Source organism: Lemur catta, chromosome 1 (assembly GCF_020740605.2).
Source record: "Lemur catta isolate mLemCat1 chromosome 1, mLemCat1.pri, whole genome shotgun sequence".
Lineage (NCBI taxonomy): Eukaryota > Metazoa > Chordata > Mammalia > Primates > Lemuridae > Lemur > Lemur catta.
Genome location: NC_059128.1, coordinates 114,784,496 through 114,810,110, shown reverse-complemented (window position 1 = coordinate 114,810,110; position 25,615 = coordinate 114,784,496). Strand labels below are relative to the sequence as shown.

General features: G+C 47.0%; 1 protein-coding gene across 3 annotated transcripts; it reads left to right on the top strand.

The window, feature by feature from the left end:
* The first annotated feature begins 1,819 nt into the window (after positions 1–1,819).
* On the top strand, positions 1,820–25,099 carry SLC1A6 (solute carrier family 1 member 6). 3 transcript variants are annotated; one of them, XM_045549367.1, is made up of 10 exons: positions 1,820–2,159; positions 6,489–6,700; positions 7,522–7,659; positions 9,964–10,168; positions 10,947–10,989; positions 12,961–13,304; positions 17,234–17,467; positions 18,842–19,036; positions 23,743–23,877; positions 24,744–25,099. In XM_045549367.1, the coding sequence occupies exons 2-10, from the start codon at positions 6,493–6,495 to the stop codon at positions 24,937–24,939; spliced, it is 1,698 nt and encodes a 565-aa protein (XP_045405323.1). In that variant the 5' UTR covers positions 1,820–2,159; positions 6,489–6,492; the 3' UTR covers positions 24,940–25,099. The 3 variants fall into 3 exon arrangements, with proteins under 3 accessions (XP_045405323.1, XP_045405333.1, XP_045405343.1); XM_045549377.1 differs by lacking the exons at positions 1,820–2,159; positions 17,234–17,467 and having other exon boundaries at positions 6,495–6,700; positions 24,744–24,969; XM_045549387.1 differs by lacking the exons at positions 1,820–2,159; positions 9,964–10,168; positions 17,234–17,467; ... (1 more) ...; positions 23,743–23,877; positions 24,744–25,099 and having other exon boundaries at positions 6,496–6,700; positions 12,961–12,991.
* The last annotated feature ends 516 nt before the right edge of the window (positions 25,100–25,615 follow it).

The window sequence follows — 25,615 nt, the reverse complement described above, 5'->3', positions numbered from 1 at the left end:
TGACACATTAACTAAATATTATTGATATAGATACATTATTATTAACTAAAGTCCTTACTGTATTTAGATTCTTCTATTCCAGGATCCCACATTACATTCAGTCATCTTGTCTCCTTAGGCTCTTCCTGGCTGTGACCGTTTCTGAGATTTTCCCTGTTTTGATGGTTTGATGGTTTTGAGGAGGACTGTGTGAGTGGATTGCAGGGTGCAGCTCTACTGGAATTTGTCTGCTGTTTTTCTCATGGGTAGACTTAGTTATGTTTTTTGGGGGTCCTCCCTGATTTTCTTAAGAGTGTAAAGGGGGCTGGGTGCAGTGGCTCACGCCTATAATCCCAGCACTTTGGGAGGCTGAGGTAGGAGGATCATATGAGCCCAGGATTGGAGGCTGCAGTGATCTATGATGAGGCCACTGTACTCCAGTTAGGGCAACAGAGCCAGACTCTGTCTCAATAAACAAAAACAAACAAAAAAACCAAAAAGAGTTCCAAGGCCTAATAGTTTGAGGACTGTTGCTATTTTATTTCCTTATTATTTTGTGTAATAGAGGAAGCAGGCTGTCGTCTTCCCTGCTGAATCTGCAGCTGCCAGCCCAGCCTGCTGCACAGTGGATGCACAGTAAATATTTGTGTAGTGGATAAGCGTAAGTGCTAGGAGCTCAGGGGCAGCTGCAGACTTAGAGAAGGATGCAGAAGCATCCAAACACAGCCAGTGACTGAAGCAGAGGGAGCGAGGAGGTTGCAAGCGGGGTTTGCCAGAGAGGCCCAGGGGACCCTGATTTCTAGGGCAGGGGTTCAACCTTAGCCATACATTGGAATTATTAATACTTGCGGAGCATTAAAATATACTGATGCCTGGGTCCCATTCCTAGGGATGCTGATGCGTTTGGTCTAGGGTGCGGCTTAAGCATCAGGATTTTAAAAAGCCCTCCTGGAGAGTCTAAGATACAGCTAAGTTTGAGAATCACCTGTCTAGGAGCTGTTGTCAAGAAGCAGAGCCAGGACTGTGTGGATAAAAGAGTTGGAGTTGGGGCAGCTGCCTACTGAACCTCTCTGATTGCCTGTCCGCTTATCTGCACGTAGGGGAAGTGATAACTACTTCATACAGGTGTGTGGATTAAATATAAATAAAAGAGCCTGCCTAGTTGAGGAGGTTGCCATCAGTAATTGCTCAACCACAACAGCAATAACTGCGAATGTGTACTGAGTTTTTATTCGCATAACCGGCTCTGTGCTCAACTCTAAATGGCGTTAGCTCTCAGGAGAGGCGGGAGGTGTTGGGAGCAACCAAGTCAGTGCCACTGGAGAAGAAGACGGCAAAGAATGATATTAATTACAATGCGAGCAGCAATTACTAATCTCCCATTTGCCCAGCGCTCCTGGCTGTACGGAGTATTTCCAAGCTCGCGCGCTTTAATCTTTTCAGCTTTAATTTTCCGTAGGGTCGGCCGAGTCATCTCCCTTGTTTAGAGGAGGAGGCCAGGCTTAGAGAGGGAGAGGGGCTGGCTCAAGAACACACAGCAGCCAAGGCTGGAAGGTGCACTCGAAGGGAGATGCGGGGCAGCGGAGCCCACTCAGTGGCTGTTGTCACCGGGATGCTCGCGCTCACGCCGTCCCCAGACCTCCACCGAGGATGCGAGGCGCGGGTCCCGCGGTGCCACGGCCCGGTCCCCGCGCTCCCGTGGGGGATGCTCCGGCCTCCCAGGGCTCGGGAGGAGGCGCTGGGCGGGGGCTCGGAGGCGCGGCTCCGAGCAGGGGGCGGGGACTGGGTGCGCGAGTGGGGGGAGTGGCAGGAGAGGCCACTCACCCCCGCCCACCGTTCATCCCCCTCCCTCCCCAAGCACGCGGTCCCCCTTCTCCGGCGCTGCGGAGGCGCCTGGGCTGGGCACGAGGGAGGCGGGGGGCATCCCGGAGGGGATCCCGCTCCCTCCCCCCGGTCGCCCGACGCCCCCGTACCCACGTGAGCGCAGGGCCGGCCAGGATCCCGCCGGCCACACAGCGCGTGCCGGCTCCGCGCCCGTCCGGTCCCCGCGCCAGCGCTGCACGGTCCCTGGCGGGTCCCCGCGGCCCCGGCCGGGCGCTTCCCCGGGCTCCGGCTCCTGCATCCGGCCGCAGCGCACAGGCCAAGGCGTGGGCAGGCCGCCCGCGCCGCTCCGGACGCTGGTGAGTGGGGACACCGCCGCCCGGCGAGGGGACTAGCGCACGCTGGAACCTGGGATTCGGGCAGGCGGGGGCGAGGCGCGCTGGGCTCGCCCCGGGGTCAGGCGGGTGGGCCGCCCTTTGTCCCTGCTCCTTAGAGTCGCTGCCGCCGCTTTTCTCCAGGTCGCCTGGTGAGTTTCCTGTCGCCTTCGTTAGGCCTGGGTCCCCTGCCCAGCTCCCCGCCTGCCCATCCAGTGGCCTCGACTCACGGGCATGTTTCCATCACTGTGCCGCGTCCACGTACGGAGCTCAGCTCCCTCCGCTGTCCCGGGGTTTATTCCTCCAAGTGCATGCATACCTGGTGTGGCCAAGACTACAGGGGGGTCTGAGGATGGAGTGAGTGTGTGTGTGTGTTGGGGTGTGTGTGTGTTTTGGGGGGTGTGTGTTTGAGACTGAGTTCATGAGTGGGGTTGCGTTTCCGAAGAGATGTGTGGAGCTGAGTGTTTCCACGTGGGGACGAATTTCAGTGTCTGTAGTTTTGTATTTTGTGTCCTAAGTTGTGTGTGTGTGTGTGTTCCTGCGTATGTGTGCATAGGAATTGTATGACTGTTACTGCCTGTGTAGAGTTTCATTTATGAGGGGTAGTTATGCACGGGCATGAATGTGTGTGTGTGTGTAGGAATTATATGACTGTATACGTGGAGTTGCATTTCTGAAGGGGTGCATGTGGTTTTATGTCTGAAGAGTTTGTGTGACTGTGTGTCCGTGCAGGGTTGTGGATGCGTCAATTGTGCACAAGAGGTGTGAGAGGTTGTGTGTTCCCGAGTGTGTGTGTGATGTACACGATTCCCATCCTATCTTTCCCTCCCCTCACTCACTCCTCTGGCCAGCATAGCATTGAGAGAAAATGTGTAGAGAACTTTCTCATTTTGCTCAGGGTATCTTCCTTTCTTCCCAATTGCTCCGAGGGGCAGCTGGCAAATCTCATGACATCTAGGAGTGTGGTGGTTGGGGAAACCAGGTGAGAGACCCATCCTTGAATCCCTCACCCCGCAAGGCCTGGGGATGCTACAAGGGCCATTTCTAGGGCAGGAGGACTGAGACGCAGGGCCTAGAACCAGGAGGGACTACAACAGAAAGAGCCCAGGGTGAGGGGAGAATCCCCCCAAATCCAAGAGATACCCACAAAGGCCCAAGTGGAGGTCCCATTTCAAGTCATGTATTTTAAAAAATCTAATATTATTTTTAATGGATGTATCACAATGGTATATATGAATGAGAAATGCAGACAGTACTCAGAAATGTCATTAGGAAGACGTTCTCCCATGGTAGCATTTTTCTCTGTTCTTGATGTCGTGTGTGTTGGGTTTCTGCTTCTTATCAACCACAGTCAACATCTATTTCCTGATCACCAGGTGCTGTTCTAAGTGTCACAGGCTCTTCTCTAGGCTGGGGGTTGGCAATTTTTTTCAGTAAAGGGCCAGAGGGTAAGTATTTTCAGCTTTGTGGCCCATAAATCTCTGTTCCAACAACTCAACTCAGCCATTGTAGCTTGACAGCAGCTGTAAACAATACACTATGAATGAACATGGCTGTGTGCCAATAAAACTTTATTTACAAAAACAGGCAATGAGGCCAGGTTTGGCCTGAATACCATGGTTTGTCAATACTGTACTATGTCTTGTAGCGAAAACTCCAGGCTCTAGAGTTTTCCTAACTAGTTTAGATCTCAGCTCAGTGATCACTCTTGGTTTCCACAGGCAAATTCCTCCTGCTGTTTGGTGACTGGGAATGTAATATTCCAGAGGAGAGGGAGGGATTGTGTCTCCTGTGTAGTCTGTGGTTTCCTGTCTGGGAGGTTTTTCACAGCAAGGTGAGAACAGCATCATGATTTCAGGAGACTGGTCTGTTTGGAACAGGATCCCAGCTGGGGCTTTGCTTTGGGAACTAGAGCTTAGACCTGGAGGCCGCATAGCCTGAGAAGCCAAGGCAATGTCCCATCCCTCAGATGTGGGAGGAACAGAGGAGGGCAAGGAAGATGGTGATCCCAGAAATGTAGCTGCTCAGCCAGTGGAAGCAAAAAAAAAAAAAAAAATCCAGGCACCTACATATTGGTGCAACTGAGACCTCCAAGAGACTTATGGCCCTGATCTGGATAAATTCAGGTGCTGGGGGTGATCCTGGGGGTGGGGGGCAGAGTGAGGAGAGTGATTGGGAGCTGAGATCCCTCAGAAAGCAGCCGTGGGAAGTGAACAACTTCTCTTTATAAGTGTGAAAATCTCAGGCAAACCAAATAGGTACAGAGTCCAGGTACAGGATATAATACTTAATGTCTTCTTTTGGTTCATAGAGAGTTTTTTCTAAGAGTCAGATGAATTCAGTGTATTGGTAGGGAAATAGCACATTCAAAAAGAGGAATTGAAAAGAGTTTAAGATAAGGACTCTTTACAAAGATATGAGCAGGGAGGGAACAGGGGTGGGACCCAGGGAGAGTTGTAGGGGAGAGAGCCTGAGAGTGGATTTAGAAAGACGACCAGATTCCCAATATGTCTGGATTAGGGTCCTGCTACCTTCTGGCTACAAGATCCGTGTAGGTCAGTCTGGCTTACCCCTCAGGAAAGGAGTGCCCAGAGCCCACAATACTTATAGGGACCCATAGAAATGTTTTCATTTCTTTTTTTCCCCTTTATTTTGAGTTGACACATAAGTATACATATTTATGGGATACAGAGTGATATTTCAATACATGTATCCAAGGCATAATGATCAAATCAGGGCAATTAGCATATCTACCCCTCAAACATTTATTATTTCTTTGTGTTATTACATTCAAAATCCCCCAATCTGGCTATATACAGTAAATTATCATTAACCACATTCACTCTACAGTGCTGCAAAACACCAAAACTTACTTCTGCTATCTAGCTAAAAATGTTTATTTTTAGTGAATTTTTTTTTTTTTTTTTTGAGACTAGGTCTCGCTCTGTCGCCCAGGCTGCAGTGCCATGGCGTGATGACAGCTCACTGTAATCTCGAACTCCGCGCTCAAGGGCACCTTGCCTCCGCCTCCCAAAGTGCTGGGATATGTCAGGCCTCCAGCTGTAACTTCGTATCCATTAACCAACCTCTCCCCGTCCTTTCCCCAACCCACCTGCCATCCTCTAATACTACTCTCTACTACCATGATGCTTCCACTTCTTTTAAAATCAAAAAGCAGAAATAAACTTTCAGGTCAAAGAAAATGTTTTAACGTGTAATATGAATATATCCATTTTAAAAGTTGAGGTGAAATTCACATAACGCAAAATGACAAAATCCACTATTTGAAAGCATACAGTTGAGTGGCATTGAGTACTTTCACAATGATGTGCAGCCATCACCTCTATCTAGTTCTAAAATAATATATTTACCTTTATACCAATACAGTTGCAAAATATAATTTTACTATCTACATAATTTTTTTAATGGAGGAAAAGATCCATGAAGGAAAAAGTTCCTCAGGTCCGTGAAGTCCTGGACATGTAAGGTGTTACTTGGTAAATGGATGGGCAGGTTTTTATCTCTATATGCATTTTATTTAATGTTGATGAAAAATATAACTACAACAATATTTCAAGTAGTGGTCTAAAGTTTTCATCGTAGATATATATTTTTAGAAATGTAAGTGAGGATGCACGCATACGGCCAAATGTAAAGAAAAGGCATGAAAGTCAGGCTGGAAAACCATCCACGTGCAGTGCCTGCAACACCAGAGGGACTCACACTGGGGCCAAGAATTGTCACCATTTCCTTCCCAAATCACTCCCCCCTCCCTGTTGCTCACCTGGGCATTTAAGCAGAGCAACTGCATTTATTAGGCACCTGCTGTTTGCCAGGCACCTGCTGCTTTTGTTCTTGTGGAACATCTCCAGGCTGGACACCACACTGTATTAATTTTGGAGACTAGCTCCAAAGTGCCATGTCTAGGGCTCTGCATGCAGTTGGCACGTAGCAAAGGCTTGTTAGTTTGGTTGGTGAGCTGGGGCAACCCCCAATTGCCTGTGATGATCTCAGTGAAATAAGAAAAATGGCCAAAGCGCCCATTATTTTGTGCTTGTCTGCCTCACCTCTTTCCAGGCCTGCCCGGGAGTGATTCTGGGGACTCTAACCCTTTCCTGCCAGGACGCCATTCTAGAACTCCAGGCAGTGTCTCAGCTGTCCCAGCACTGGCACATCCCAACAGACTGACGTCTCCCATCCCCTGCCTTCTCAGTCTCTTCCAAGTGCCCACCCTCCTTTTCCACCCTTCCCCTTCTGCCTGCGCAGTCTTCTGTCCTGTCCCTCACCAGACCTTGGCTTCTCTGTCCCCCGCAGATAGATGATGAGCAGCCATGGCAACAGCCTGTTCCTGCGGGAGAGTGGCCAGCGCCTGGGCCGGGTGGGCTGGCTGCAGCAGCTGCAGGAGAGCCTGCAGCAGAGAGCGCTGCGCACGCGCCTGCGCCTGCAGACCATGACCCGCGAGCACGTGCTGCGCTTCCTGCGACGAAACGCCTTCATCCTGTTAACCGTCAGTGCTGTGGTCATCGGTGAGCTCTGCTCCCGGGAGGGCGGGGACTCCAGGAAAATCCCCGGCGCGCACCTCCCACATCTATTCGTTTTTGCACCCCTTCCATTCTCACCTGCACTCAGATGTCCCACCAGCCCCCTCCTTCCAAGCCTCCATAAGGACACACTCACATAGATGGGTACACACACGGGCAAACACAGCTGTGTTATGTGCACACAGCGTCACATGTATATCAATGTGTACACACACATATGTATACATTGCACAAACACACTTTACATATGCACGCATATAAGCATGAACATATTTTCATGCATGCACAGAACGTACAGGTGCAAACATAAACTCATGTGCACACTTTTACACATACATTAGAATTCATGAACCCATTCACACCTTGCACATACATTCTCCTGAGCACACATGCACACACTTATGAGCTTAAATACACATACATTCCAGTGTTTGAAAACAGTAACGTACACACAAATCACACCTACAGACACATCCAGGAAGGTACATGTGCATATTCACGTGTATGGGCCGACGTATACAGGCACGTGTACATGCTCTCAAGTGAACATACACTATCACATATGCATGCATAGGTACACACTAATGGGTGCAGATGTTTATACATTTACATACATGTCAACATGTCCCATAAACTCATATTTTTATAGTGTGCATGTGTACCAATGCATGCATAAATACACACACTCATTGAATGTTTCTCTTTCTTTCACTCCTACCCTCACACACCCTTCTTGGCATGGATGGACCTTGCCTGGGGCTTGGTTACCCAGACTGTGGTCCATGAACCCCTCCTTTTGGCCTTAGGGGTCAGCCTGGCTTTTGCCCTGCGTCCATATCAGCTCACCTACCGCCAGATCAAGTACTTCTCTTTTCCTGGAGAGCTTCTCATGAGGATGCTACAGATGCTGGTACTACCTCTCATTGTCTCCAGCCTGGTCACAGGTGAGAGAGCCATCCAGAACTCTAGCTTGAACCCAGAGCTGAGGCAGTCCCAAGCATGGGAGCCCCCTCCCCCCCAACTCAGCACCTCAAACATGTAGCCTGCATCTTGCCCAGAGTCTTTGGTCAAAGCCCAGGTCCCGATCAGACCCAGGTTCCAGACCCCATATGACCTACACTACTTATCTCAGTAACCTTCCTGTTCTTTTCCTTAGAGGTCAAATGTCAACCTGCAAGGGGCTAGGTACCATCTAGGGGTGAAAGAACAGCTTGGAGGGGCAGCAGGGAAGGTAACTGGGATACAGTGTGGATAGGCAGGGGGTGGGATGTGGGTGAAGGTGTGGAAGGTGAGTGAGATGGAGGTGTCAGGATGGTGAGTGGAGGTGGGATGCAAGTTTGGTTGGTTTATGCAGGGGTCTGAAAACTTTTTCTCTAGAGGGCTAGATAGTGAATGTTTTCAGCTCTGAGGGACATATGGTCTCTGTTGCAACTACAGTTGACGTTTTTTAATTTTAATTTAATTTAATTTTCTTTTTTTTGAGACGGAGTCTCACTTTCTTGCCTGGGCTAGAGTGCCCTGGCATCAACCTAGCTCACAGCAACCTCAAACTCCTGGGCTCAAGCGATCCTCCTGCCTCAGCCTCCCCAGGTAGCTGAGACTACAGGCACGCGCCACCATGCCCTGCTAATTTTTTCTGGTTTTAGTTGTTTGGTTAATTTCTTTCTATTTTTAGTAGAGATGGGATCTCACTCTTGCTCAGGCTGGTTTCGGACTCCTGAGCTCAAGAGATCCTCCCGCCTTGGCATCCCAGAGTGCTAGGATTACAGGCATACAGTTGACTCTTGAACAACAAAAATGGGGGTTAGGGTTTCTGATCCCCTCTCCACACAGTTGAAAATCCACATATAAACTTTGACTCCCCAAAAACTTTACTACTAATAGCCTACTGGTGACTGGAAGTCTTGCTGATAACATGAACAGTTGATTAACTCACATTTTGTATGCTATATGTATTATACATGGTATTCTCACAATAAAGTAAGCTACAGAAAAAAATGTTATTAAGAAAATTTTAAGAAAGAGAAAATATATTTATAATTCATTAAGTGGAAGTGGATCATCATGAAGTTCTTCATCCTTGTCATCTTCACGTTGAGTAGGCTGAGGAGGAGGAGGAAGAGGAGGGGTTGGTCTTTCTGTCTCAGGGGTGGCAGAGGTGGAAGAAAATCCACGTATAAGTGGATCTGAGCAGTTCAAACCTGTGTTGTTCAAGGGTCAACTGTACTCATTTCTGCTGTTGTAACACAAAAGCAGCCACAGACAATATGTGAACAAATGGGCCTGGTTGTGTTCCAATAAAACTTTATTTACAAAAAATAGGTAGTGGGCCAGATGTGGCACATGGGTGGTGGTTTGCCAATCCTTGGATTTGGGGATGAGGATGAAGAAAAAGGCGTGAAAGAATGGTTTCTTAGGTTGGGTTTCCTAAAAACGGGCCTCAGATGGGGATATTTGCACAGGTGGTTTATTAAGGGCTACCTCTCAAGAAAAATCCACGAGGAAGTGAGTGAAGCAGAATGAAATAAGGAAACCAGTGAAGGAAAGATGTGGGTTCAGAAGAAGGCTGGCATCTCAGCCTGATCCCATGGAGAGTCTGGAGTGTGAATGGCACCATGGAATTGTCCCCCTCATTTTTGGGTCAAAGGAGCTGGCCTATGGAATCCCTGTACCAGTCCATCAAGGGCAATGTGCGCCCCCTGGGGCCTTTCTGGAGGAGGCAGCTCCTGTTCTGCCAAGAGCAATTCTTGGGAGAACGAGGCAGCTTGGGCTGTTAGCAGCCAATGCTCATGGCAGCTGAAGGATAAGCGTATTGGCCTGGTGAGGGGCATCTGGGTGGGCACCAACAGTATGTACTACAGTGAGTGTACAGTGAGGTGGATTGGAGGTGTGATTTAGGGGTGGATAGTGGGATGATGAGTGGAGTGAATGTTAGTTTATGGTGCAAAATAGGGGTCAAGAGAGGATGGGGTGAGGGTTGAAAAAGGGTAGCTTGGAGTAGAGGGAAGGTAGCATGGTTAGCAGAATGCTGCTTGGGTAAAGAATGGGGTGGAGTGTGAAGGTGTCTATGGAAAATAGAATAGGGGTAGAAAGACGGTAGTGTGAATGAATGGATGGTGGGTGTGTTCTGGCTGTAGAAGGGATGTTTGGTGTAATGGTAGTTGAGCTGCTGATACAGGGAGTGTGGGATGGATGGATGGGAGAGTGGGTGGTGGGGCATAGATGGGACTGCACCATCTGTCCTCCAGGTATGGCATCCCTGGACAACAAGGCCACGGGGCGGATGGGGATGAGAGCAGCTGTGTACTACATGGTGACCACGATCATCGCAGTCTTCATTGGCATCCTTATGGTCACCATCATCCATCCTGGGAAGGGGTCCAAGGAGGGCCTGCACCGAGAGGGCCGGATAGAGACCATCCCCACAGCTGATGCCTTCATGGATCTGATCAGGTGACATTCTTTCTCATTTCAGTGGGATTTCCAGCTCTATATGCCAAAGGAACAAAAGGACAAAAAGAACAGGTTAACCCAGCCTGGAAAGGGCAACACCCATTGGTACTCATCTTTGGCACCCAACTTCTGCCCTGGAGCTGTGCACATATTCTCCAACAGCATCTGCTCCTAAGATATGATCTTTTGACCCTTGGGCTGGAGAGGCTACAGCTATAGCTGCGGCATCTTGGGGTGCAGTCAGAACGGCTGGTATTTGCTTGGTGTTCCCAAGCCCCATTGGAGGGCCAATGATTCTCTTAGAGCAGCAAGATTTTGCCTGCCAGAATCAAGTCTAGCCATGGCTCCACCTTAGTCAACCGACTGTAGGGGAACCTGGGGTTGAAAGAGTTTAGGAGCTCTCTGTAGTTTTGTGAGGTATCACTGGCACATGTGTTTGAATTGAAGTCCTTGAAGTGATGTAGGGCTTCTGGCAGGGTGCTCAGATGGACCTGATTTTGAGGTCCATTTGTACCTTTTAGCAGCTGTGTGGCTCTGGGTAACTTATGTAAATTCCCTGTGCTTTGGTTTCTCTCTATAAAATGGGAACATGGGTAGCAATCATTCCTAGGGTTGTTGTAGTGTTTATGTCACAGGATAGAGGTAAGGCATGTGTTCAGTATATGATATGTTGGCTGCCATAATTACTGTTCCTGTTATTGATCGTGTTACTATTATCACCTGAGACCACTCCCTCCCAAGGTCTAACCGCTTTCCTTTCTCTGATGTTTTTCTGCAGAAACATGTTTCCACCCAACCTTGTGGAGGCCTGCTTCAAACAGGTCAGCGGGAAGGACATGGTTTGATGAAGGAGGTTTGGTGGGGGCAGTGGCAGGGGGTGGCGGTTGCTGTTGAGGGGATGGCCCAAGGGGAAAGGCCTGACAGAGCAATGCGTGGGGGCTCCTGGAGGAGTCTAGAATGTGTTTCCCTTTGGTGTGATGATCAAGGGAGGATTAGAGAGAAGGACTTAGGCCATGGGCTGCCTGGACATAGGACGACTAGACAAGGTCTCAAAGCTGGGGTAGAGATTCCAGGTCTTCTGACCATAGATGGTTGGGGAGGAGGGCTCTCAAATATGGCTGAATATTGCCCAGGGAGCTTGTGAAAAATGCAGACTCTAGACTCATGCTTCCATGCGTTGGTTGTTCACTGCCTCCATTATTCTTTTTAAACATTTAATTTTATTTATTTGTTTGTTTGCTTATTTATTCATTTAATTTGAGACAGAGTCTTGCTCTGTGGCCCCAGGTAGCCTGCAGTGGTGCCCTTGTAGCTCACAGCAACCTCAAACTCTTGGGATCAAGTGATCCTCCTGCCTCAGCCTCCCAAGTAGCTGGGACTACAGGTGTGCACCATGACACCTGGCTAATTTTTCTATTTTTTAGTAGAGACAGGGTCTCCCTGTTGCTCAGGGTGGTCTCAATCTCCTGACCTGAAGCGATCCTCCCACCTCGGCCTCCCAGAGTGCTGGGATTACAGGCGTGAGCCAACACACCTGGCCCAATTTTTTTTTAATTTTTTAAAATTTATTTTTTAATTGACAAAAATTCTATATTTGTATGGGGTATGACATGATGTTTTGAAATATGTTTGCATTGTGGAATGGCTCAATGGAGTTCATGAACCTATTATATCACATATTGATTATTTTTTGTGGTAAGAACACAATCTATCCTTTTGGTGATTTTCAAGTACACAGTACATTGTTATTAATTATAGTCATCATGTTGTACAATAGATGTCTTGAATTTGTCCCTCTTGGCTAGCTGAAATTTTGTGTCCTTTGACCAACATCTTCCCCTTCACCCCCAGCCCCTGGTAACTGCCATTTTACTCTCTGTTTCTGTGAGTTTGACTTTTTAAGATCCCACAGATAAGTGAGATATGTGGTATTTGTCTTTCTGTGCCTGACTTATTTCACTTAGCACAATGTCCTCTGTGTTCGTTCATGTTGTCACAAATGACATGATCTTCTTTTTGAAGGCTGAATAGTATTCCATTGTGTATCTTATCACATTTCCTTTTCTTTCTATTTTTTTTTGTTTTTTTGTTTTTTTTTTTGTTTTTGAGACAGGGTCTCGCTCTGTTGCCCAGGCTAGAGAGCAGTAGTGTCATCATAACTCACTGCACCCTCAAACTCCTGGGCTCAAGCGATCCTCCTGCCTCAGCCTCCCAAGCAGCTGGGATTACAGGTGCACACCACCATGCCTGACCAAGACCAATTTTTCTATTTTTTGTAGAGATGGGGTCTCGCTCTTGCTCAGGCTTGTCTCGAACTCCTGACCTCAAATGATCCTCCCACCTTGACCTCTCAGAGTGCTAGGATTACAGGCATGAGCCACTACCCCTGGCCAACATTTTCTTTATCTATTCAGCTATCAATGGACACTTAGGTTACTCCCATATCTTGGCTGTTGAAATAGTGCTACAAAGAACATGAGAGTGCAGATATCTCTTTGAAATATTGATTTTATTTCCTTTGGATATATACCCAGTAGTGGGATTGCTAGGTCCTATGGTAGTTCTATTTCTGATTTTTTGAGGATCCTCCATACCATTTTCCGTAATGACTTTACTAATTCATTCACTCATTCTTCTATGCATTGGTCAAATTATCCATTCACTCATTCAGTTCTGCCCAATAAGACTTTCCAGGGTGTAGGAACCAGGAATTGATGTTCATAAGGAATTTCTCTAGGTGATTCGGATGCACCCTCTGAACCAGTTCTGGGATCGATGTGTCTCTATTTCAGTTCAAGACGCAGTACAGCACGAGGGTGGTAACCAGGACCATCGTGAGAACGGAGAATGGGTCGGAGCTGGGTGCCTCCGTGCCTCCTCCATTCTTGATGGAGAACGGAACCAGCTTCCTGGAAAATGTCACCCGGGCCTTGGGTACCTTACAAGAGGTGCTGAGCTTTGAGGAGACCGTGCCTGTGCCTGGCTCAGCCAATGGCATCAACGCTCTGGGCCTCGTGGTCTTTTCTGTGGCCTTTGGGCTGGTCATCGGTGGCATGAAACACAAGGGCCGAGTCCTGAGGGACTTCTTCGACAGCCTCAATGAGGCTATTATGAGGCTGGTGGGCATAATCATCTGGTGAGTGCTGGGCTGTGCCAACGGGAATGTGGAGCCAGGGCTGGGAAGTCAGGCTGTGGGGAAGGCACTGGAGAGCTTGCTGGAGACTTTTGGCGAAAGTCATTCATTGATGTATTGGTTACTTCACTTACTAACTCATCCATTCACTGCTTCCTTGTCTTTCTGCAATGATTTCTTCACTCATTCACACCTTTGTGTATCTGTGCATCCACTCATTCTTTTATGCATTGACCAAATCATTCACTCATTCGCATATTTATCTATATTCGTTCTTTTATGCATTGGTTCACCCATTTCCTCATCCATTAGTCATGCTTCTATGCATTGGTTAATTCACTCCCTAACTCACTGACTCATTCATTCCTTCATGCCTTTCTGCAGTGATTTATTCACTTGTTTACTCCATTGTTGATCTGTTCATTCGTTCATTCTTCTATGCATTGACCAAATCATTCATTCACTCATTCACTCCTGTCTACTCATTCTTCCACACATTGGTTCACTCAGTTGTTCATTATTCATTTATTCGTTCTTTTAAAAAGATTAACTTATTTTTTAGTTGACAAATAAAATTATATATATTTATCACATCCCACATGATGTTTTGAAATATGTCTACATTGGGGAATGGCTAAATTGAGCTAATTAACATGTGGGTTGCCTCACATGCTTATTTTTTGTGGTGAGGACACTTAAAATTGACCCTCTGTGATTTTCGTGTCTACAATACATTGCTTTCAACTATAGTCACCATGTTGTACAATAGATCTCTTGAATGTATTCCTCCTATTTAACCGAAATTTTGTATCTTTGATTAAAATCTTTCCAACCCCCTTGCCCCTGCTCCTGGCCCCCCAAACCCTTGGTAATCATCAGTCTACTTTCTGAGTTCAAACTTTTTTCAGATTTTGCATATAAGGGAGATCATGCAATATTTGTGTTTCTGTGCCTGGCTTATTTCACTAAGCATAATGTCCTCTGGGATCATCCACATTGTCACAAATGACCAACACTTATTCATTTTTCTATGTGTTGGTTAATTCACTCACCAACTCACTGACTCATTCATTCCTTCATACCTTTCTGCAATGATCTATTCACTCGTTTACTCCCTCATTTATCTCTTTATTCACTCATTTGTTCATTTATTCTCATTCTTCTGTGCTTTGATTCACTTGTTTTCTTATTCATCCATTTCTTTTATGCACCAGCTTCATTCATACATTTATACATTCATCCTGTCATACATTTATTCACAAACTCATCCATGCATTAGTTAAACCATTGATGGACTCAATTATTTATTTGCTCACTTCTGTCATTTATTCATTCTTTGACCCATTCATTTGTGTATGCATTTGTCATTCTCTCATTCACTTAAATATTCCATTCATTCATTCATTCATTCATCCATTCACTTGCTTATTCCCTCACCCACTCACTCGTGTCTCATTTATTTATTCATTTTCTTACTCATTTGTCCCCTTGCTAATTATTCCTTAATTGATGCATTTATCAATTTATTCATTCTGTAAGTTTCTTCATTCCTTCAAACATTCCTTCACTCATTCAACAGGCATTTTCTCAGGCTGACTTTGTTTTGAGCTCTGGAGTACAGAGATATATTGCATTCATGCTGCAAGGAGCTCACAAAGTCTTGGAGAGGACAGACAGGGTGGTAGATTCTATCACAAAGGGACACTTAGAAACCATTGGGGACATGGAGAAGGGAGCAGTGAATGGAGAGATATGCAGCGAATGCTGCCTGGGGAGGTGAGGAGGTGTCAGAGAGGATCACCTCTCAGCTGGGCTTCCAGTAGGAATCCAACTGGACAGAGAAGTACTTCAAACAGAGGGAAGAGAACATGTAGAGCTTGAAAGTACCTGAGTTGTTTGGAGAATGGCAGAGAGTTCAGGAAGGCGAGAGCATAGAGTAAGTTGGAAGCAGTGGTGGAAGATGTTAACAAGGGTGTCTGATGCCAAATGGAGGAAGACTTTGCACATCATCCTAAATAACTTGAAAGTTATGTAGGGGACTTGAGGCCGGATCAAGAGCTTGGAAAATCATCTGAGGGGAATGGAAGGAAGGGGAGCTTATGAAGAACAAGCAGAGGATTAACAAGGAGCATTGAAGGCTCTGCTGAATTGGGAACCATGAATTTATAGCGGTGTCATTGGCATGGCTGGGTAAAATGTCCAGATGTGCCAGGTGGCTGAGTGCAGGGGGCAAGAAGTCACGTACTACTGATCCATGGCTGAGGACGTTTGCAGGGCATGAGTCAGAAGGATGGAGGTGAGGGAGCTGGAAGAAGGGTTGCCCAGAGTAAGCACAAAGGTCTAGACATGACTTGGAGAAGACTCAGCAACCACTCCCCCAGGCTAACCCTGAACCCAGCTTGGCAAACGCAGATGTGGCTGGAGAAGTTTCCTACATCCTCATTTCTGGCCCAAGGCTATTGCCCCAACTTCTCAAGAGGTCCCCATCTCCACCAGTACATCCACCATGAGCATGGCCAAGAGTATAGACTTTGGTTTCTAAAGAGAGGGAAGTCACAATTGAAGCCTGGGGGTTGGTGGGTGACAGTGCCACTGGCAGAAACTCATGGATTGAGTAGTTTGTGGGGAAATCAGGTAAGCCCCTGATGAACTTGATTCTTCTCTAGTTCTTTTCACTCCCTGCTGTAGCCACAGCAGTCTTCTTTATGGTCCTCCAGCACTCCTTAGCACATGCCCACCTCACGGTCTTTGCACTGCACCTGCAATGATTTCCCCCAGATACCCATGTTACCTTGTTATCATTCAGAGCTCAGATTAAATGTCACCTCTTCAGAAAAGCCATGCCTGACCACCCTCTGTGAAGCAGCCCCCTCCAGTGACTCTCTTTTGCAGTTATTACCACTTGAAGTTTATAACTAGTGCATTTCTATGTGTACTTTCTGTCTTCCCCATTAGAAAATGTCTTAGTCCATATGGGCTGCTATAATAAAAATACCATAGACCAGGTGGCTTAAACAGCAAACATTTATTTCTCCCAGTTCTGGAGGGTGGGAAATCCAAGATCAAGGCACCCACATGTTCATCTGGTGAGGGCCATCTTCTGGCCATATTTTTGCTGTGTCCTCACATAGTGGCAGCAGCAAGGGAGCTCTCTGGGGTCTCTTTTATAGGGGCACTAATCCCATTCATGAGAGCTCCATCCTCATGACCTTAATCACCTCCCAAGGGGCTCAACTCCTGATACTGTCACATTGGGGATTAGGATCTCAACGTATGAATTTTGGGGCAGACACGAACATTCAGTGCATAACAGAATGTAAGCACCATGAGGACAGGAACCATGTGCCTGGGACATAGTAGGTGCTCAATAGTCGTCGAATGAATGAATACATAGGTGATTTTGATAGCACTGGTTGTTTGAGATGTGGGTGGGAAATGCTGGTGAAATAGGCTGGCAAATGAGTGAGAATATGTGCTGCTAGGAAAGGGAATAGGGGCATGAAGTTTTCAAGTGTGGAACAAAGAATTGGGAGCAAGAAATAAGGGAAGTTTAGAAGGCCAGAGATAGGGACTGTCTTGGCACTATCTAGGGAAGGGATGCTGAAGATGGTGATTATTTGGGGGCAGGGAGGGGAGGGTTTGAATGGGGGAGTGAACAAAGGAGGGACCTGATAAGATTCTATGTCCTGGAGTTGTAGGAACTTTCCTGTTGTTGGGGTGAGCTGTGTGTGAGCAGAAGGAGGAGGAAGGCTGTGTTTGTGGAGCCCAGTGCTGTTTGTTAACGTGTGGGGAAGACTGGGATGGAGCAGGGTTGCTGTATGGTGGGCACTGCCTGGCTCCAGGGCTCTCTGTGGGCAAAGCCTCAGAGATGCCGGCTTCAGCCCTACAGGGGAGGTTGGGAGGGAGACCTGAAAGGTGTGTGGCTTGCCTAGGTACGCACCTGTGGGCATCCTATTCCTGATTGCTGGGAAAATTCTGGAGATGGAAGACATGGCTGTCCTGGGAGGTCAGCTGGGCATGTACACCCTGACTGTCATCGTGGGCTTGTTCCTCCATGCTGGTGGCATCCTTCCCCTCATCTACTTCCTTGTCACTCACCGGAACCCCTTCCCCTTCATTGGGGGCATGCTACAGGCCCTTATCACCGCCATGGGCACGTCTTCCAGGTATGTCCTTACTTCCTGCCACTGGCACCCTCCCTGGGCTTACTCCTTGTCTTTCATGGGCTCTCCTAGGGGTCCTGCCCTCTCCCTGCCATAGAAACTTCTTCTGAGTTGTATAGTAATGTCAGGGGCCCTTGAGGGTCTCTTGGGGGGCTGGACTTTGTCCTAGGCTGGCTCTCCTGGTCCCTTTTCCTCCTCTCCTGTTTTTCCATTTTATATGGAGGAGAGAACCAGATGCCAGTTTTGAGGTTAGGAGGAAAGTTCCGAGATGCCCTGTGAGCTCAGTCATTTCCTAGCTGAGATCTCAACTCCCCTTGAGATGGTGTCTGGGAGCTCTCTTGGCTTCCTTCTCCTTTTTTTTTTTTTTTTTTTTTTTGTAGTTTTAGGGGGTTAATAAAAACCTCCTCTTCCGGCATCATCCAAATTCAAAACAATTTGAGAAGTGTCCCAAGAGCCAACCAGATGGAGGAAAAGTATTTTTAAATTGCCGGTAATGCTGATTGGCAAAAGTGCCTTTTGGTCTGTGGCCAAGCCAGACTGATGTTGCTGTGTCCCAGCATTAAACTCACCTGGTCACCACCAAGCTGGACACCCAAACGCCCGCTCCGTGAGTCCAGGCTTCTTACCGAATTATGTAAAGCTGACCAGGCAGAGCACAAGTCCGGTGGGCAGGCTGATCCGAAACAAGATGCCCACTCCTGCTCAACTTGCCAACCAATGAAGTCACTCTCCCTCTCCTGTGAAGTGGCAGGGAGAGAGAGAGAGGGAGAGAATTAGCATAGCTGAGGTCACTCCCCATGCCAGGAACTAGGGTCCTCTGTACTACCCTTCTTTTAGCCCTGAGCTGTGGGAGGTCAGCAGACCTTTAATCCTCTTCTTTCTGGCAGTAAACACAGTGAACTAGTGGCATAAACTAGTGTCTGTCTAGTCATCAGCCTTAAGCTATTGGCTGTAAGTGGGTCAAGAGATCTTCACCCTAGGGAACCCCCATTGCTTTGTTCTTCCTGTGTCCTGAGGAGCTCCCCCCTTCCCATGGACAATTAGCTTCTGAAATGTTACGCCCCTGCCCTCTGCCTCTTGCTGAACCCTCACTTGGCCTTCTCAGTGTTTCCAAGGGGAAATCTCCTTTGGTCCCTTGCTGCCCTGGCCACTCCCCATCCTCAGCCCCACCCTGGCCATGCCCTTCTCTCAGCCCCTGCCCACACCTGGCCACGCCTTGCTCTCAGCCATACCTCTGGTCATGCCCATTCTCAACTACCCACAACCATGCCTGGTTCTCAGCCACGCCCCACTCTCAGCCACGCCCCCTTCATAGCCCTGCCCGCCTCACCTGGCCACGCCCTGTTCTCACCCTCTGGGGTTCGCTCTCTCCCCAAGCTCCGCCACGCTGCCCATCACCTTCCGCTGCCTGGAGGAGGGCCTGGGCGTGGACCGCCGCATCACCAGGTTTGTGCTGCCCGTGGGGGCCACGGTCAACATGGACGGCACTGCCCTGTACGAGGCCCTGGCTGCCATCTTCATTGCTCAAGTCAACAACTACGAGCTCAACCTGGGCCAGATCACAACCATCAGGTGAGGTGCCCTGGGGGGGGGACCTAGGAGTGCAGACATCAGCTTGGTCGTGGGGGAGGAGGGAACCACAACTGGAGTACAAAGGAGCCCTCGGATGTTGGAAGGGGGATATAGGAAGACCCCAATGCCAGGTGAGGTGGGAGGTTAGACTTTCCCACCTGAGGCTTCCAGGAGCCAGAAAGATGTTCCAGTCAGTTCTCCTCTCACATGCTGTTGTGGGATGTCCCTTTGTCCAGTGTTTTCCAAAGTATGCCTGGTGCATCCTAATAACCTGAGGTTCTTCTTATTAATATGGATTCCTGGGTCCCCTCATCCAGAGGTTCTACTTTAGTCATTATAAAAGTCATAGCAAACATTATTATCTCCTTCAGTTCTTTGCTCCAATGTTACCTTTTCAGGGAAGCCCTATTTAAAATTGTACACCTGGAGTTTCTAAGGTTGCACTGTTTCTCCAAATAGCACCAACTGCCTTAGTATGGATTTCACTTATTCATTGTGCTTATTGCCTCCTTCCCCTGAATGCAGGCTCTGTTTGGGCAGGGATTTTCTTCTGTGGGAATTTCTGCTAGGTGTCTAGCATGTAGTAGATGCTGCATAAATGTGTGTTCAAAGGATCGATTTATTGAACGCTCTGTAACCAGTCTTGGGCAAAGTGCCTTTATGCACACTCTGGATGGGACAGGCCTTGTTTTCTAGGGGAATCCAAGGATGCAGGAAAGAATGGCATAAAGATAATTTCAGAGGAACACTTTTTTTCTTTTTTTGGATGGGGGCAGGGTCCCAATCATTGCAATGACCACTTCTCATGGGAAACTTTAACGTCTTTGGGAGTAAGGAAGTTATCAAAAGGGGTAAGGATGGGAGAATTTTGAAAGAGTGTTCCTAAGAACAGACAGACCAGGGCAGTGAGTGTCACTCCAGCTTCTTCCTGGGAATCTGTGGAGAGAGCTTGGTGGGTGGCTAGCTTGAGATCCACCAGGTAGTACTTCAAAAATCAGTAGCAGGTAGTGATTGGATGCCTGGAGCTTCCTAGTTTGGAGGTATTACCTATGTTCAGATTATGTAATCTAAACTTAACCCAAAGAAGTTTGGGGTTGGCTTCTTGGATCCAGGTGGAATTAACTTACCCTATTCCAAGCATGCTACCTGCCTCCTGTGGACACCCACAGATGACTGTTCATGCCGGGGCCAGAGTTAGGAAGAGACAGGCTCCTTCACTTAGGATAGTGGCAATAGCCTCCTTGAGGCTGAGATCATGAAGCACTGTACGCTCTCTCTCCCTCTCTCTTTTCTTTTCATTCTTTTTTTTTTTTTTTAAGGAAACCAAATCCAAACAGAATAAACGAAGGAGAAATTGGATGACCTTTTAGAAAGTGTAATTTTATTTCTTGAAAATTTTATTACTAACAACAACTGATTCCTATCAAGCATTTATTACATGCCAGCACTGTATTCTTTTGTGGCTCAAACAACCCCACAAGGTGGGTATATGTCTCCTACTCTACACATGAGGAAATGGAGGCTCTGAGTGTGTGTCCCAGGTCGTATGGCTCATGAATGGAGTCTGCTGGACTCCAAAGGCCATTCCCTGTCCAACAGCCCAAGTTGCTCAGTCCCTGTTCTGACAGAGCCATCGTCTGGGCTAAGCATGTCCAGTGGCTCCATGTTCACAATACTAGAATCTGGGAAGGGGCTTCAGAGGCCACCAGAAAGAGGCACTGATACAGTCCGACCATCCACTTTTTTTTTCCCTAAAATTTCTGTCTTTTCTCCTACAGCTTTAATGAGGTATAATTGACAAAAATTGTATTAATATATATTTAAAGTGTGCAACACAATGATTTAATATATGTATACACTGGGAACTGATTAACAGTCAAGCTAATTAACATAGCCATCACCTCACATAGTTATTGTTTTGTTTTGGTTTTTTTTTTGTGGTGAGAATACTTAAGATCTGCAAACTTCAAGTGTGCAATATAGTATTATTAACTACAGTCACCATGCTATATATTAGATCCCCACAACTTATTCATCTGATCACTGAAATTTTGTACCCTTTGACCTATGTCCTCCCAATTCCACCCACTTGGCAACCACCATTCTACTCCCTGCTTCTATGAATTCAACAATTTTAGATTCCATATATAAGTGGGACCATATAGTAGTATCTGTCTTCCTGTGTCTGACTAAACATACTAAACATAATGTCCTCCAGGTTTAACCACGTTAACAAAGGGCAAGATTTCCTTCTTTTTAAAGGGTTAGTAGTATTTCTTTGTGTATATACATGACACTTCCTCTATCCATTCACCTGTCGATGGACACTTCGGTTGCTTCCATATCTTGGCTTTTGTGAATAATACTACCACGAACATGGGAGTTCAGTTATCCCTTTGAGATACTGATTTTGTTTCCTTTAGGCAAATACCCAGAAGTGGGATTGTTGGATCTTATGGTAGTTCTATTTTTAATTTTTTTGAGGAAGTTCCATGTAGTTTTTCCTAATGGCTGTACCAACTGACATTCCCACCAACAGTCTACAAGAGTTACCTTTTCTTCACACCTTCACCAACACTTGTTATCTGTTGACTGTTTGAAAATAGCCTAATAGGTGTGTGACTCTATCTGATGGGGGACCACTATCTGTTTCATTCTCCACCGTGTGTTCTGCCTTTTAGTTCCCCCCTACTTCATATACATATATATATATATTTTTTTTTTCATTTGCTCAACACTGTAGACAATCACATAATTTGCTTTTGTACAATTTGAGTCAAAGTTAAAAGTGTGCCCTTCACCCAGTTAGTGAGCATTGTGCCTGTTAGGTGTGAATTAACCCTTCCTCTCCGCCTCCTCCCACCTCCTTGATTTCCCTTGAGTTTTACTTCCATATGTGCACATAAGTGTTGATCAATTAGTTCCAATTTAGTATTGATTACATGTGGTGTTTGTTTTTCCATTTTTGCAATACTTCACTAAGAATGGTCTCCAGCTCCATCTAGGTTATAAAAGAAACTAGGTCACCATTTTTTTTTATGGCTGAGTAGTGCTCCATGGTATACATATACCACATTTTATTAATCCACTCATGTATTGATGGGCACTTGGGTGGTTTCCACATCTTTGCGATTGTGAATTGTGCTGCTATAAACATTCAAGTGCAAGTGTCTTTTTTTTTTTATAAAATGTCTTTTTTTTTCTTTGAGTAAATATCTAGTAGTGGGACTGATGGATCAAATGGTAGTTCCACTTTTAGTTCTTTGAGGTATCTCTATACTACTTTCCATAGAGGTTGTACTAGTTTGCAGTCCCACCAACAGTAAGTAAGTGTTCCTTTCTCTCCGTATCCTTGCCAGCATCTGTTGTTTTGGGACTTTTTGATAAAAGTCATTCTCACTGGAGTTAGGTGATATCTCATTGTGGTTTTGATTTGCGTTTCCTTGATGATTAGAGATATTGAGCATTTTTTTCTTTTCTTTTCTTTTCTTTCTTTCTTTCTTTTTTTTTGGGGGAGGGGGACAGAGTCTCACTCTGTCGCCCCAGCTAGAATGCAGTGGCGTCATGATAGCTTACTGCAACCTCAAACTTCTTGGCTCAAGTGATCCTCCTGCCTCAGCCTCCCAAGTAGCTGGGACTACAGGTGTGCACCACCACGCTCAGCTAAGTTTTTCCATTTTTGGTAGAGAGGGCATCTCACTCTTGCTCAGGCTGGTCTTGAACTCCTGAGCTCAAGGAATCCTCCTGCCTCTGCCTCCTAGAGTGCCAGGATTACAGGCGTGAGCCACCACGCCCAGCTGGTAGATGGTTTCTTCTCTTGGCTGTAAACTTGGCCCGCCTTCCAGAGTTCCATTCCCAGCACCTGGACCTGGCTGTCCTGATCTCCTGCTTCTAGCATATGCAAGTATAGGGAGGTCACTTGGCTGCAGTGCAGTTTGATGCCTCTGCATTTCTCTGGGCTTCAGAGGCAGCTGGTTCCATACCTACTCTTGCATCTACTAAAGGTATCATTGAACCGACTTCCAGCCAGAAGCCAGCAACGGATGAGGGGAATCCCCCTGCCTGGGCCCTCAGTGGAAGCCGCTTGAGGATTTGCTTTTCATTTTGGGGGAATTTTCCATCATTCATTTCTTGCATGTAGCCAGGTGTTTGCTCTGTAAAAATTTACTTTTTATTATTGCATACCTGGAAGGTGTACAACATGATGTTTTGATGTAGATAGTGAAAGGGTGACTACAGATCAGCAGTTTAACATACCTGAAACATCACAGAGTTATCTTCCTTTTGTTTTCTAGTAAGAGCACCTAAAATCGACTCTCTTAGAAAATTTCCCGTGTACACCACAGTATTACTAACGGTGGTCCTCATGCGGGATGTTGCATCTCTAGCTTTATTCATCCTGCATAACTGCAACTTTGTGTCCTTTGAATACATCTCCTAGTCCCCCATCACCTCTGATAACCACCATTCTATTCTCTGTTTCTATATATTTGACTTTGGGTTTTTATGTTCTTTTTTTTTTTTTTTTTAGATTCTACATATAAGAGAGATCATGCAGTATTTTTCTTTCTGTGTCTGGCTCAGGTATATAATTAAGATGCCTCGGGGAGCTGATCCCTTCCCGTCTGTGTGTTCTTTCTCTCTCTCTTCCTTATCTCCCCCTTCCCTCCCCCTGTCTCCCCACACTCTCTCTCCACCACATGCAGCATCACGGCCACAGCGGCCAGCGTTGGGGCAGCTGGCATCCCCCAGGCGGGTCTGGTCACCATGGTCATTGTGCTCACGTCGGTCGGCTTGCCCACGGAAGACATCACACTCATCATAGCCGTGGACTGGTTCCTGTGAGTGTCCTTCAGACTGCACCCTGGCTCTGTGTTTCCCATGACCTGCAACCCACGGGATTTTATTCCAGCAAAGACACAGAGTTCCAGAATTTTAGAGTGAAAGGGGGGCCTTGGAGAGCACTCCAAATGCAATAGAGTTACCCTTGGGATGTAGGGTGGAGAGTAGACATGCAACAAAGGACTTATCCATCAGCCAGAAAAACTTCTCTTTTATCTGTTTTATGTGGAAGTCACAAAAAGGTGATTCATGGGGCAGATCTAGCTTGCAATTTTTTTCTTTTTTAGAGATGGGGTCTTGCTATCTTGCCCAGGCTGGTCCGGAATTCCTGGGCTCCTCCTGCTTCAGTTTCCTGAGTAGGTGGGACTGCATACATTTTTAAAAAAAAAATTCTCTGGGAGACAGAGTGAGAACCTGTATCAAAAAAAAAAAAAACCATCTGGACTGTCAATCCCCACGTGAGAGCTGTTAGCTGGGCCTGAGTCCCATTTGACAGTCTCCAGCCTTCCCTAGTCAGTGCCTCTATTGACTTGGGCCTGACCTGATTTACTCACGGTGGTTACCTTCCTGGTTCTATGTGATTTTCAGCTGATGACTCCTAATCATCTGTATCAGATATTCATATCTTTTTTTTAAAGTCACATTGCTAAGATCAAATATGAATATCTCAGAGCGGGTCCAACCTGAGTTTGTTAGGAGGGGAAACTGAGGAAGGAGAGGGTGAGGAAGCTGCTTGAGTTCATGTGGTCACGGATTGTACTGGAATGTACAGGGAGCTCCCACCCCCCTGACCTCTGCTGCACCCTCTCCCTTGTGGAACTTTTCAAGCCCCCATTAACAGCTGCTTCTCTCTCCCCTCCACCAGTGACCGGCTTCGCACAATGACCAACGTGCTGGGGGACTCGATCGGGGCGGCCGTCATTGAGCATTTGTCTCAGCGGGAGCTGGAGCTGCAGGAGGCTGAGCTCACCCTCCCCAGCCTGGGGAAGCCCTACAAGTCACTCATGGCACAAGAGAAGGGGGCGTCCAGGGGACGGGGAGGCAACGAGAGTGCCATGTGAGGGGCTCCCAGCCCTGCCGGCCAGAAAGCAGGGAAGGGGACCAGGGAGGGGAGTCCTGGGGACAATGTGGTGCCCAACTGACTGTGGGTTGAACACACATGTTCAGCTTAGCTTGTTTAGCGGGGAGGATACTGAAATAAAGGACCACGAATGAAAGGTATCCAAGCTCTCCGTTCATCTCTGAGCGTATGCTGAGAACTTGAGGGAGGGCAGCGAACAAGGGAGAGGTGGAACAGTTTCTCCTCGGTTTAGGGGGAGGGAAAGCTTCAGGTTCAACAAGAAGAGAGGTCAACTCATGCTCCTGATTTTCTCAAGGAGTGGTGGAACTGAAGAGGACAAAGAAAAAAACCACTGTTTCTCATAATAAAACAATACCCATACTCTCTGTGTCGGGTCCCCCAAGACCATTTTCAGCTTCAATGATTCATTAGAAAGACTCACAGACCTCAGAAAAGCTATTGTACTTGCAGTTACAGTTTAGTACACTGAAAGGTACAGATTAAACTCAGCAAAAGCAACGGGTGCATGGGGCAGAGTCCAGGAGACACCAGATGTGGGTTTCTAGTCCCTCCTGTAGAGCTGTGGACAACACTGACTTCTCCCAGCAATGATGTGTGACGGCGCATGTGAAGTATTGCCAACCAGGGAAGCTCGCCTGAGCTCTGGTGTTCAGAGT

Coding starts and splice junctions, on each gene's coding strand:
- SLC1A6 (XM_045549367.1), top strand. CDS start 6,493: ATGATGAGCAGCCATGGCAACAGCCTGTTCCTGCGGGAGAGTGGCCAG. Junction 10,169..10,946: donor GCCTTCATGGATCTGATCAG/GTGACATTCTTT, acceptor GTTTTTCTGCAG/AAACATGTTTCCACCCAACC. Junction 17,468..18,841: donor GCCATGGGCACGTCTTCCAG/GTATGTCCTTAC, acceptor TCTCTCCCCAAG/CTCCGCCACGCTGCCCATCA.